Here is a 13,856-nt window from a genome sequence, read left to right on the forward strand (position 1 = left end):
TGACCGTTTTAGCCGATTTTCGGCTAACTTTGACAGATTTTATGTTCATGCATTCGCATAGACAGGAACATATTATAGCACTCTTGGCATTAATCTTTTTTAGATATCATTGAAAGTTGGCATAAGCATAGTCCCTATAGCCAAGACGTGTCCCGAAGAGTGACGTCATGGTGACGTCATCAAGTGATTTATTATGGATTTATGAATAATTAATTTTTCTCATAGACTTTGTACACAGCTTTCTCCACAAGTCTTTCCCTATACAACACTGATACATCTTACTGAGTAGTTCTGAACTTCGGCTGAGAATTACTATGAGAAGGAAAAAGAAATCGTATTTTTTTACGCCTTTCATTTGATTGAAAATATTCCCAAGAGTTAGAATAGCAAGTAATATTTTATAAAATGTTTCAGTTTAAAGGAAAATCACGCATTTAAAGGTGCAGTTTTTCTGCTGTGGGATTTTTAACCTATTGACTTTGTACACGTTTTCAAGCCACCATTTTCGTATTTTGGCGATCTGGAATCGTCATCAAAGTTACAGCCAAGAAAGACCCTCATACAAAAATTATGCCAAGACTATGACGTCACGATGACGTCATCACCTAATTCTTTATTGATTTTTGAAAATTTACCTACATATTGTGAAGTCTTATATCTACAGAAATGTAAGTCCGATTGGGTTGAAACTTGGTATGTGGCTATACCAGGATGTGTTATAGATTAAAAATGAGGTGACGTCATGATGACGTCATCCTGAGATTTTATATGAATATTTATTTGTTTGGACCTTTTAGCCATATCTCCCGAACGCAACATGCAAAATGCAAAATTCTTTTTGCATTTGGTCTGTTATGTAATAGCTATTTGCACAAAACTTGAAAAAAATGTGTGACGTCATCATGACGTCATCAAAATGCGATTTTGCAAAACTCATATAAGGAAAGGTCCAATTGTCATGAAACTTGGCGGGTAGGTAGTTAATCATACTAGTATGCAAAGTTCGAACTGACGTCACGATGACGTCATCAACAAATTAAAAAATATTTGTCGATTTTCATTAGTAATTTATTTAGATCACTCTTTGTCCAAGCAAAGACCTTGTGCACACGCACATACATCCTATTGCCGAGGTCAAATCCTGTCCACAGTGACCGTTTTAGCCGATTTTCGGCTAACTTTGACAGATTTTATGTTCATGCATATTCAGGGCATATTATTGATTAAAAAAAATCATAATGCGGAAAAGCCCTATGTTCTGTTGCAAACAGACATAGACCTCTAGTTGCTTCTTCTTTTTGTCGCCTAAATCCCATAGACTTTGTGCACGTTTTTTCTCAACGCCACTTTTGGCATTAATCTTTGTTATAAATCATTCAAAGTTAGCATAAGCATAGTTCCTATAGCAAAGATGTGTCCCGAAGATTGACGTCATGGTGACGTCATCGACTAATTTATTATAGATTTTTGAATATTTAATTTTTCCCATAGACTTTGTACACAGAAATTTAAAAAAAATTGTCGATTTGCAAAGGGCATTTTTGACTCTTTGCCAGTAATTCATTTACACCAATCTTTGTCTATGCAAAGACCCTAATTTAAACAACATTGTGTAATGATGACGTCATGATGACGTCATCAGGTGTGTATTTATAGGCAATTAAATTGTGACACTTTTAATATTCAAAAATGCATAAGAAATCAACCGTACGCGTCCGCAGCATTTTGTTGCCGGCAAGTGGTAGAATAGGTTGAGGTCTTTATTTCATTCAGTGTGCGTGAAATCACGTGACCCTTGCTTCCGGTCGAAAAAGGCCAAAACCGGAAGTGGCTTATCATTTGAAAATGCTAATAGATATGAACTTGCTTTTAACGGTGTTAGTCTCTTGGCTGATAATATTCTTCAAATCATCTACCGATGACGTCATGCAATCTTCGAGCGCCCTCTAGCGATAGGTTGAAAATTTTCAAAAATGTGTTTTGAATAGATGTCTGTGGCGAAGTTTGTCGGAATCGCACAGGACACGCACAGGACGTCCACAATGTACATGTACATGCACGTACGTTGTACATACGCACATACATCGATGTCAGTAAGCCCGCAGGGCACGTGTTGCCGAGGTCAAATCCTGACCACAGTGACCGTTTCAGCCGATTTTCGGCTAACTTTGACAGACTTTATGTTCATGCATTGTCAGAGACGTACATGTATTATTGATAAAAAAAAATCATAATGCGGAAAAGCCCTATGTTCTGTTGCAAACAGACATAGATCTCTAGTTTTCTTTTTCCGCTTTTCCCCATAGGTTTTGTACACGTTTTTATTCTACAAGCCACTTTGGCAATTATTTTAAATCCGATCAACTTTAAACTCAGCATAGTTATTAACCATCATATGAGGATGTGTGCCGAAACTTTTCGTCATGCTGACGTCATCACGTGATTTATTATAGAATTTTGAATATTTAATTTTTCCCATAGACTTTGTACACAGAATTTTTTTTAAAAATGTCAATTTTCAGAGGGCATTTTCGACTCTTTGCCAGTAATTCATTTACACCAATCTTTGTCCAAGCAAAGACCCTTATTCAAACAACATTGTGTAATGATGACGTCATGGTGACGTCATCCGGTGCTTATTTATAGGCAATTAAATTGTGACACTTTTAATATTCAAAAATGCATAAGAAATCAACCGTACGCGTCCGCAGCATTCTGTTGCCGGCAAGTGGTAGAGTAGGTTGAGGTCTTTATTTCATTCAGTGTGCGTGAAATCACGTGACCCTTGCTTCCGGTCGAAAAAGGCCAAAACCGGAAGTGGCTTATTATTTAAAAGTGGTAATAGATATGAACTTGCTTTTAATGGTGTTAGTCTCTTGGCTAATAGTATTCTTCAAATCATTTACCGTTGACGTCATGCAATCTTCGAGCGCCCTCTAGCGACAGGTTGAAAATTTGCAAAAATGTATTGTGAATAGATGTCTGTGGCGAAGTTTGTCGGAATCGCCTAAATATTGGTGTATATGATGACCGTGACCCACTTAACATGTGTGCGAAGTTTAAGGTGTATGACGTCATCAGACCGGAAGTTTTTATGAAAAGACCCTTTTTCCTTAGAAAATTCCTGAAAAATCAACCATGGCAGTTTTTATTTATATTAGTTTTTACTTTAATTGTCGATTTAAGGGTAGGTCTAAAACATTTGAAAGCTGCGAGGCAATAAACAAACTCGGACATGCCCTACGCACGCTTAAAACTTCAGGTTGACAATGCCTCTGCTTTAAAACATGCACAGGACGTCCACAATGTACATGTACATGCACGTATGTTGTACATATCGTATGTCAGTCAGCCAGCAGCGCACGTGTTGCTGAGGTCAAATCCTGTCCACAGTGACCGTTTTAGCCGATTTTCGGCTAACCTTGACAGATTTTATGTTCATAGTCAGGGACGTATTATTGATAAAAACAAATCATAATGCGGAAAAGCCCTATGTTCTGTTGCAAAAAGACATAGATCTCTACTTGTATGTCTATGGGTCCAACAGATAATCAATATTGGGAACAGCTCTGTGGTTGTTCACAACCACAATTTCTAGTTAGCTGTTCCCAATTTCAATTGGGAACAGCTCTTGTTTTCGTTAAAGTTTTTTTTTTTCCTTTTTTTTTTTTTAGCTGTTCCCAATTTCAATTGGGAACAGCTCTTGTTTTCGTTAAAGTTTTTTTTTTTCCTTTTTTTTTTTTTTCTTCTTTTTCTTTTTCCACTTTTCCCCATAGGTTTTGTACACGTTTTTATAGTACAAGCCACTTTGGCAATTATTTTAAATCCGATCAACTTTAAACTCAGCATAGTTATTAACCATCATCTGAGGATGTGTGCCGAAACTTTTCGTCATGCTGACGTCATCACGTGATTTATTATAGAATTTTGAATATTTAATTTTTCCCATTGACTGTGTACACAATTTTTTTTTAAAAATGTCAATTTTCAGAGGGCATTTTCAACTCTTTGCCAGTAATTCATTTACACCAATCTTTGTCCAAGCAAAGACCCTAAATCAAACAGCATTGTGTAATGATGACGTTATGATGACGTCATCCGGTGTTTATTTATAGGCAATTAAATTGTGACACTTTTAAAATTTAAAAATGCATAAGAAATCAACCATACGCGTCCGCAGCATTCTGTTGCCGGCAAGTGGTAGAGTAGGTTGAGGTCTTTATTTCATTCAGTGTGCGTGATATCACGTGACCCTTGCTTCCGGTCGAAAAAGGCCAAAACCGGAAGTGGCTTATTATTTAAAAGTGGTAATAGATATGAACTTGCTTCAACGGTGTTAGTCTCTTGGCTGACAGTATTCTTCAAATCATCTACCGATGACGTCATGCAATCTTCGAGCGCCCTCTAGCGACAGGTTGAAAATTTTCAAAAATGCATTTTGAATAGATGTCTGTGGCGAAGTTTGTCGGAATCGCCTAAATATTGGTGTATATGATGACCTTGACCCACTTAAGACGTGTGCGAAGTTTTAGGTGTATGACGTCATCAGACCGGAAGTTATAATGAAAAGACCCTTTTTCCTTAGAAAATTCCTGAAAAATCAACCATGGCAGTTTTTATATTAGTTTTTACTTTAATTGTCTATTTAAGGGTAGGTCTAAAACATTTCAAAGCTTCGAGGCAATAAGCAAACTCGGACATGCCCTGCGCACGCTTAAAACTTCAGGTTGACAATACCTCTGCTTTAAAACATGCACAGGACGTCCACAATGTACATGTACATGCACGTACATCGTACGTTGTACATATCGTATGTCGGTCAGCCCGCGCGCAGCGCACGTGTTGCTGAGGTCAAATCCTGTCCACAGTGACCGTTTTAGCCGATTTCCGGCTAACTTTGACAGATTTTATGTTCATGCATAGTGATAGTCAGGGACGTTGATAAAAACAAATCATAATGCGGAAAGCCCTATCTTCTGTTGCAAACAGACATAGATCTCTACTTATATGTCTATTGGTCCAACAGATAATCAATATTGGGAACAGCTCTGTGGTTGTTCACAACCACAATTTCTAGTTTTTTTTTTTTTTTTCTTTTTCCACTTTTCCCACAGGTTTTGTACACGTTTTTATTCTACAAGCCACTTTGGCAATTATTTCAAATCCGATCAACTTTAAACTCAGCATAGTTATTAAGCATCATCTGAAGATGTGTGCCGAAACTTTTCGTCATGCTGACGCCATCACGTGATTTATTATAGAATTTTGAATATTTAATTTTTCCCATAGACTTTGTACACAGAATTTTTTTAAAAAATGTCGATTTTCAGAGGGCATTTTTAACTCTTTGCCAGTAATTCATTTACACCAATCTTTGTCCAAGCAAAGACCCTAATTCAAACAACATTGTGTAATGATGACGTCATGATGACGTCATCCGGTGTTTATTTATAGGCAATTGAATAGTGACACTTTTAATATTTAAAAATGCATAAGAAATCAACCGTACGCGTCCGCAGCATTTTGTTGCCGGCAAGTGGTAGAGTAGGTTGAGGTCTTTATTTCATTCAGTGTGCGTGAAATCACGTGACCCTTGCTTCCGGTCGAAAAAGGCCAAAACCGGAAGTGGCTTATTATTTGAAAGTGGTAATAAATATGAACTTGCTTTCAACGGTGTTAGTCTCTTGGCTGATAGTATTCTTCAAATCATCTACCGATGACGTCATGCAATCTTTGAGCGCCCTCTAGCGACAGGTTGAAAATTTTTTAAACTGTATTTTGAATAGATGTCTGTGGCGAAGTTTGTCGGAATCGCCTAAATATTAGTGTATATGATGACCTTGACCCACTTAAGACGTGTGCGAAGTTTAAGGTGTATGACGTCATCAGACCGGAAGTTATAATGAAAAGACCTTTTTTCCTTCGAAAATTCCTGAAAAATCAACCATGGCAGTTTTTATATTAGTTTTTACTTTAATTGTCTATTGAGGGGTAGGTCTAAAACATTTGAAAGCTTTGAGGCAATAAGCAAACTCGGACATGCCCTACGCACGCTTAAAACTTCAGGTTGACAATCCCTCTGCTTTGAAACATGCACAGGACGTCCACAATGTACATGTACATGTACATGCACGTACGTTGTACATATCGTATGCCAGTCAGCCCGCGCACAGTGCACGTGTTGCTTAGGTCAAATCCTGTCCACAGTGACCGTTTTAGCCGATTTCCGGCTAACTTTGACAGATTTTATGTTCATGCATAGTCAGGGACGTATTATTGATAAAAACAAATCATAATGCGGAAAAGCCCTATCTTCTGTTGCAAACAGACATAGATTTCTACTCATATGTCTATGGGTCCAACAGATAATCAATATTGGGAACAGCTCTGTGGTTGTTCACAACCACAATTTCTAGTTCTTTTTCTTTTTGTCACCTAAATCCCATAGAATTTGTACACGATTTTTCTGCCCACCACTTTTGGCACTAATCTTTTTCATATATCATTCAAAGTTACCACAGGCATAGCCCTTATAGCAAAGTTGTGTCCTGAAGAGTGACGTCATGGTGACGTCATCATGGGTCACGTGACGTCATTTTAAATGTGCATATTGTAAAGTCCTATATCTAGAGAACTGTAAGTTCGATTGGGTAAAATTTGGTATGTAAGTAGACCGGGATGTGTTATACATATTTTTGGAGCTTTAAGCCATATCTCACGAACGCAACATGCAACATTCAAAATTCTTTTTGTATTATGTTTGTTATGTAATAGGTATATGCACAAAAGTTTGAAAATGTTTGACGTCATGATGACGTCATCAAAAATGCGATTTTTGAAAACACATATAAGGGAAGGTCTGATCGTCATGAAATTTGGTGGATAGCCAGATAATGGAACCAGTATGCAAATTCCGAAAAGACATCACCATAACATCATCAGCTGATTTTTTTTATGATTTTTATTCATATTTACAATTTCATTGCACTTCCTAAATTTAACACTTCCTTTCACTGGATTGACTTCAACCTTAGTACAAACCAAGACCACAATGCAAAAATGTATAATTGTATAATTGTATAAATGTATAATTGATGTATATAATCAGCTTCATGCTAAGAACAAGTTGAGGGGCAGAAAGATTGATGACATCACAAGACCAGAAGTTACAATGAAAAGACATTTAAACCTTAAAAATTGCTGGAAAATCAACTGCAAGAGATATAATCCAGATTTTTTATTCAAATAGCACAGTTCACATTGCCCTCAAGCCTTCTGGTAATGATGTCGCAATGACATCATCAGTGTACAAGCAACCAAATATTTTTGGATTTAATCTTTGAAAATCACTATATAATCAACTGTGAGAGATCTGATTTTGCTTTTTAAAGGAATGGATAGAATAATCCATGGTCTTCTTTGTTGATATTATGTGCAAAATCATGTGACCCTTCCTTCCGTTCCAAACGGGAAGTGCCTTATAATTTGCAAGTGGAAAAAGATGTGAACTTGCTTTCTACAAAGTCAGTCTGTGGCTAGGTTGTACTTTACAATGAAGTTACAATGAAAAGACATTAAAACCTTAAAAATTGCTGGAAAATCAACTGCAAGAGAAAAATCCAGATTTTTTATTCAAATAGCGCAGGTCACATAGCTCTCGAGCATTCTGGTAATGACCTCACGATGACATCATCAGTGTACAAGCAACCAGAGATTTATGGATTTAATGTTTAAAAATCAATATATAATCAACTGTGAGAGATCTGATTTTGCTTTTTAAGGGAATTGATAGAATAATCCAGGGTCTTCTTTTTGGATATTACGTTTTAATCATGTTTCCCTTCCTTCCGGTCCAAACCAGAAGTTCCTTATAATTGAAAGTGGAAAAAGATGTGAACTTGCTTTCTTCCAAGTCAGTCTGTGGCTAGGTTGTACTTTACAATGAAGTTACAATGAAAAGAGATTAAAACCTTAAAAATTGCTGGAAAATCAACTGCAAGAGAAAAATCCAGATTTTGTATTCAAATAGCGCAGGTCACATAGCTCTCGAGCATTCTGGTAATGACCTCACGATGACATCATCAGTGTACAAGCAACCAAAGATTTATGGATTTAATGTTTAAAAATCAATATATAATCAACTGTGAGAGATCTGATTTTGCTTTTTAAGGGAATTGATAGAATAATCCAGGGTCTTCTTTTTTGGATATTACGTTTTAATCATGTGACCCTTCCTTCCGGTCCAAACCAGAAGTTCCTTATAATTGAAAGTGGAAAAAGATGTGAACTTACTTTCTTCCAAGTCAGTCTCTGGCTAGGTTGTACTTAACAAAAAAAATTACCAGTGACGTCAAAAAATGATAGAGTTAAAAAAATGTTCAAGGAATTTTTAGTTAATTATTATAGCAAAGTTTGCAGTAATCACTTCAAAATCAATATATATGATGAACTTTATGTAGAGAACACATGTGCGGCAAAAAAAATTGATGACTTCATCAGAAGTTAGAATGAAAAGACCTTTTTTCCTTGAGAGATTTCTGTTTTAAATGTCAATGTAAATGTAGGTCTGAAACTTCCATGTGTATCCATTACAATGTTGACGTTTGGATCCCTAATGCTGTGAAGCCATCAAACCAAAAGCTAGCTGTTATTAATACATACACTTATATTTTCCATATTTTCATAGTTACGTCATTTAAATTCATGATGGACATGTTTCCTCTCAGAATTAAATCAGTATTTGCTTCCCTTTTTTTTAACTGATGGCGTCACAAACCAGAAATTACATGTACGTGTACATGGAAATGTATACTGAAATTTATCATAACCTTTTTTAAACAAAATAATTGGTTGTACTGGAAAGGTAAAATTTTGTGATCCTTTGTACTGACAAAGAAATATTCATAACTTACAAAGTACTGGGCAGTCTTAAATGACATAGTTGTCTGCCCGACCTCTCTGCGTTTGTAACTCAACAAACGCGAACCTCCAGTTTTTTGTTGTAATCAATGTGATATCTTTGTGGTCTTTAACTTTTACATATGGGATAATTGATATATATCAAATATTCTCGATATTGGATTTCTGATATATCAATATTTAAAATTCTGATATCGACGGTGCTTACAAAAACCCTATGCCCCCCAACCAGATGTTTAGCTGTAGCAAAGCAGTTCATTTTTTTTTTACATTTCCATTTGTTTATATGCAATAACCTTATGAGCCTAAGCATGTTTGACAGGTTGGCGCTCTGGATAATATAGTATACATGTACATGTAGGTCAGTGTTGGGACATTGCTCTGATGACCATTTCTGATTTTGCCGTGGTTAGTGGCTTCACTTATTAGGTGTTGGGCCTTGAGCCCAAAACCTATTGTTATTCTATGAATTCAATATTCTTGGGTTTTTTTTTTATTCAAGAAAGATTCTTCTCCGGAACTGTTTGTCAAAATGAAAACATATATGAACTTCAATTGTCAATACACGAATGCCCAACCCACTGCAGATTAATTTTTTTGTAATTACGTCATGACATCATTGTGGGTCACATGACGTCACTTCAAAATATAATTTAATCTTTGGATTTCAATATAAAATCAACCGTAAGAGACCAGAACTTGATTTTTGCGGGAATCGACATGATAATACATACTCTTCCTTTTATCCTGTGCGCGTCAAATCACGTGACCCTTCCTTCTGGTCGAAACCGTAAGTGCCTAATAATTTGAAAGTGGAAAAAGATATGAGCTTGCTTTCAAAGATGGCGGTGTCTGCTTGGATTAACCTTTCAAAAAAAAAATAGGTGACGCCATGAAGAGTTGGTGCGCCCTCTAGCGGCAGGTTAAAAAACGTGAAAAACGCATTTTCACTTGATGTCTGTGGCGAAGTTTGCAATATTCGCTTCAAAATTAATGTACATGATGACCTTAATGCAGACAAGACCTATGTGCAAGAAAAAAAATTGATTACGCCATCAGATCGGAAGTTACAATAAAAAGACCTTTAAACTTGCTAAAAAAATCAACCGTGATAGATATACTGTAATCAAGATTTTGCTATAATATAGCACAGTTAAAATAGCTCTTGAACTTTCTGGTAATAACGTCCCAATGACGTCATCAAGTATCATATTATAAGCAATCAAGGATTTCTAGATTTACTCTTTGAAAATCAATATAAAATCAACTGCTACAGATTTGATTTTGTTTTTATGGCAGTCGATATAATATTGCAGGGTGTTCATTTTTGGTATTAAGTGCAAAATCTCGTGACCCTTCCTTCTGGACGAAACCGGAAGTGCCTTATTATTTGAAATTGGCAGAAGATGCGAGCTTGCTTTCAAAGATGTGAGTGTCTGCCTAGGCAGAACTGTATAAAATTTTACAGGTGATGTCATCAAATGTTAGAGCGCCCTCTAGCGGCATGTTGAAAAAGTCAAACATGGATTTAAACATGCATATTTTGAGTTGATGTGTGTGGCAAAGTTTGCGGTAATCCATGGCCCAACACCGTGTGGTTGTTCCTACAACCTCTAATTTAAAGCTATCCTTCTTTTTCCAGAATTGTTAATTTCCTCAGTTTGCTATTACATGTACATATAAATTCGCTTGAACTTTATATTTGTGTGCTCCTCTCATAACCATGTTACGTAACATGCTTCAAAACTCATTGTCATATGTCCCATTTTTTCTTTGATATTTGAACATTTTTTTTAAAAGACCCTTCTTTTTTTTTTACAGCATTAGATCTCCTTAAATCCTTGTTGACATTCAACTCGAATGACAGAGCATCTGCTGAAGAAGCGATCAGTCACCCTTACCTGAAACTCTACTCGTGTGCCTCGGATGAACCACAGGAATTGGAGCCTTTCCACGTGGAGTGTGAGGTTGATAACCTCTCTCCAGTTACACTGCGGAAGATAATTCTCAATGTGAGTAAGACTAGAACTGAGGATGAGGACCAACCGCTGCCAAACTCGTTACCATTGTTGGCAACTAATGATTCAGAAGATGATTACAAGTGGAAACTGGAGATGCTGAACTTTTCCTCAAGGGATAATTCAGACTTAGATTCAGAGGAAGATGCTTTGGAGAAGTTAGACCTAGGAAAGACTTCCTTTGAGCTGACCCCAAAAGGGGTATCTGTCCCGGACAAAAGGAATGAGAAGAATGAAAATGAAGCCAGCAGAAAGTTACATGTGGAAAGCAAGGAGAATAAGCTGCTTCTCTGGGAGCACAATGCATCAGGGAGGGATTCCTCATCGGAAAACCTGGAGAAAGGAACCACTGAGTCTGATGGAGAATCCAGTGAAAAATTAGAAGCTGAAGTTGCAGAAACTGAAAAAGATGTTAAGGGGAGGATTACCAATATCCGATTCAAGAAAGTGGTAGGGGTTGTATCCTCCATTGCAGAGTCGTCCCCAATATTTGACAAGAACGTTCTCTCCAAAACCAACATGGAAAATAAGAATGGAGAAAAGCAAGTGGCAAATGAGCACAATTTGACAACTGATTTGTCTGAAAAAGCTGTTGGCGATAAGCTGCAGAAGGAGAAACAGAAGAACTTTACCAACAGACAAAGTATAAAAGAAACGGAGATACCCTCAAAAACCGAACAAAGCGTGCGTAGAAAAGAGTGTGAGAACAAAGAAATGCACAAAGATCACACTTTACAGTTGACAAACAATAAGGTAATTTATAATGAAGGAAAAACCCTTCAGGAGTGTCTTGAGAAATCTGGCCAAGTTGAAGATGCCCAAAATAGCAACAAAATGCATAGCATTTGCCAGAGTATCGATTGCAAAGGTACAGGGATCCCAGGTGGGGAAGATTCTATCTTGCCTTTACACGTAGCCTCCAGCTCTAATAAGGGAGTTGATTTTCAAGAGAAGTCATTACAGCCAGTGGGATTGGACGAGTTGCTTTTTGTAGAAATCCCTAAAACTTCCAGCATCCTTTCAGCACCACTCTGTTCACCTCCTAGGGATGGGGACAGGTCATCTTCAACACAGAGTCCCAAATCTAAGGGGAGTAACTCACCAAGAGAGAAGAGTGTAAGGCCCAAGAAACAGCATTGGTTTTATATGCATAAAGGGAGTATCAACTAAATGTCATCTATTGTGTGCAACAGATAGATTTTGTTTGTTTATTAATTCAGGATATTATTTTCCTTAGAACTTATTTGTAACATGTAAGTAAGTATTACGTGATACAGACACTTTATCTGTGGCTAGTGGAAACAATGGGCAAGCTACTTCAGTAGGTACATTTTGAGCATGGCACTGTAACCATGCTGACTGGACAAAAAACACAAACCAAGAATTCACTAAATTATATGACCACACCTCATGAGTATTCATGATCAAATTGGAGCACGTCATTGACCGATTCCGCCGCGCGTCTGGGAAGTAAAAATGATACGTACCTATAGGTGACGTCATTCTGGTGAGTATCCAGCTTGCTGCGGTGCGGTATTTTTTATCCCCCTGGCTGTAATTATTATTATCCCCCTGGCTGTAAGCCGGAGGGAGATATTGGGTCATCCTGGTTGTGTATGGGTGTGCATGCCTATGGGTGTGCATGCCTATGGGTGCATTTGTTTATGGTGTGAATCGAGGACAAACACGTGCAACATCATCGTTGGATCGAGTCCAGAAACCGAATCGAGGACTCCTCGGTTGGCAAAGGTGTATAAAACCAATGAGAGCTGTTACGAAAAAGTTGAAGTCCAAACAAAGGAAAAGGGAAGAGGAATAAAAGAAAATCCTCGATTTGCACCATAAACATTTAAAACAGCCAGCATGCCAGGGGGATTTGGCAAGTCTCACTTGCAGTATTTTTTTCTGGTAACACCAAATATTCCCGCTGGAACCCGCCTCGTAGACATGTAGTCTGTGGCATGTAATGTTTATGGAACCAGTCTGTTGTACTCTTCGTGACTACTGCAGTAAAGACACATTACAGAGTGTTGGTATCAGACTATTTCATTGACCCTGACGAAGAACTTGAATATCTTGTACTGAATCATAAGATGCAAAATCTATGAAGGCCGTTATCGACAAGGCAGTGAGTCTATTAAAAAGGCAGGTGTAGTAAAACAAATAAAGCATGGTTTATTTCTGGAAAATTATTCGAATTACTTGTCCCTCGGTGTAAGTCGGCTTGACTACCTCCCGACGCGAACCTCGGGACCAGTAATTCCCACTACCGGTGCTTCCCCTCAAACTATGCTGTATTTGTATACTATTGTTTTAGTCATTGAAAGTAAGTCGTTACGCAATTTGGAGTTATATTGGTCACTTTATGAAAAAAAGATTTACCTGTCCAAATTCTACAACAGTAAGATCATACAATTTTGTTCCGTAAAAAAATAATATGTGGACATCACCTGTTGAGCTGAGCGATATTTATTATGCGGACTGAATATGCAATAGGCACAGCAGAAAGTCCCCATAACACGATCCTAATTTCCCTAACAAGGGGAACCTTCCCCGTTTGGTGTTGGCTAGGGCATGTGCAAAGTTCCATGAACATAATACACAAACCATAGACACTGCATGTGTGTTCTACTTCATGCCTCACCACCTCACTAACAGAGTACATGTATTATATATATTGGCCTCTACCTTGAAATGTGGATCGCTAATGGAACCCCTGATGAATACCATATTTTATTTGGAGCCTGAGATTAAAGGCAAATGTTGTTGGGCAAGAACTGAGTAAATTCAAAATTGGATTTTGGATTTTGCCCTTAAAGTTGCTATATTCGTGCTTTTTCAAAATTTTGATTTTCTTTTCCGAACGATTTTTCAAGGAAAAAATATGTCCTGTAACAAATAAAATTGCTTGTTCGCATT

General features: G+C 37.3%; 1 protein-coding gene across 3 annotated transcripts in view; it reads left to right on the forward strand.

Moving 5' to 3' along the window:
• LOC119729721 (mitogen-activated protein kinase SLT2/MPK1-like) overlaps positions 1–12,239 on the forward strand; it is a 42,330-nt gene extending 30,091 nt beyond the window's left edge. For all 3 annotated transcript variants that reach the window (XM_038202434.1, XM_038202424.1, XM_038202443.1), the window contains exon 5: positions 10,741–12,239. In XM_038202434.1, coding sequence (XP_038058362.1) covers positions 10,741–12,107 — 1,367 coding nt within the window. In that variant the 3' untranslated portion in view covers positions 12,108–12,239. The remainder of the gene's footprint in view (positions 1–10,740) is intronic.
• Positions 12,240–13,856: the final 1,617 nt, after the last annotated feature.

Source organism: Patiria miniata, unplaced genomic scaffold (assembly GCF_015706575.1).
Source record: "Patiria miniata isolate m_02_andy unplaced genomic scaffold, ASM1570657v1 HiC_scaffold_1, whole genome shotgun sequence".
NCBI classification, from domain to species: Eukaryota; Metazoa; Echinodermata; class Asteroidea; order Valvatida; family Asterinidae; genus Patiria; species Patiria miniata.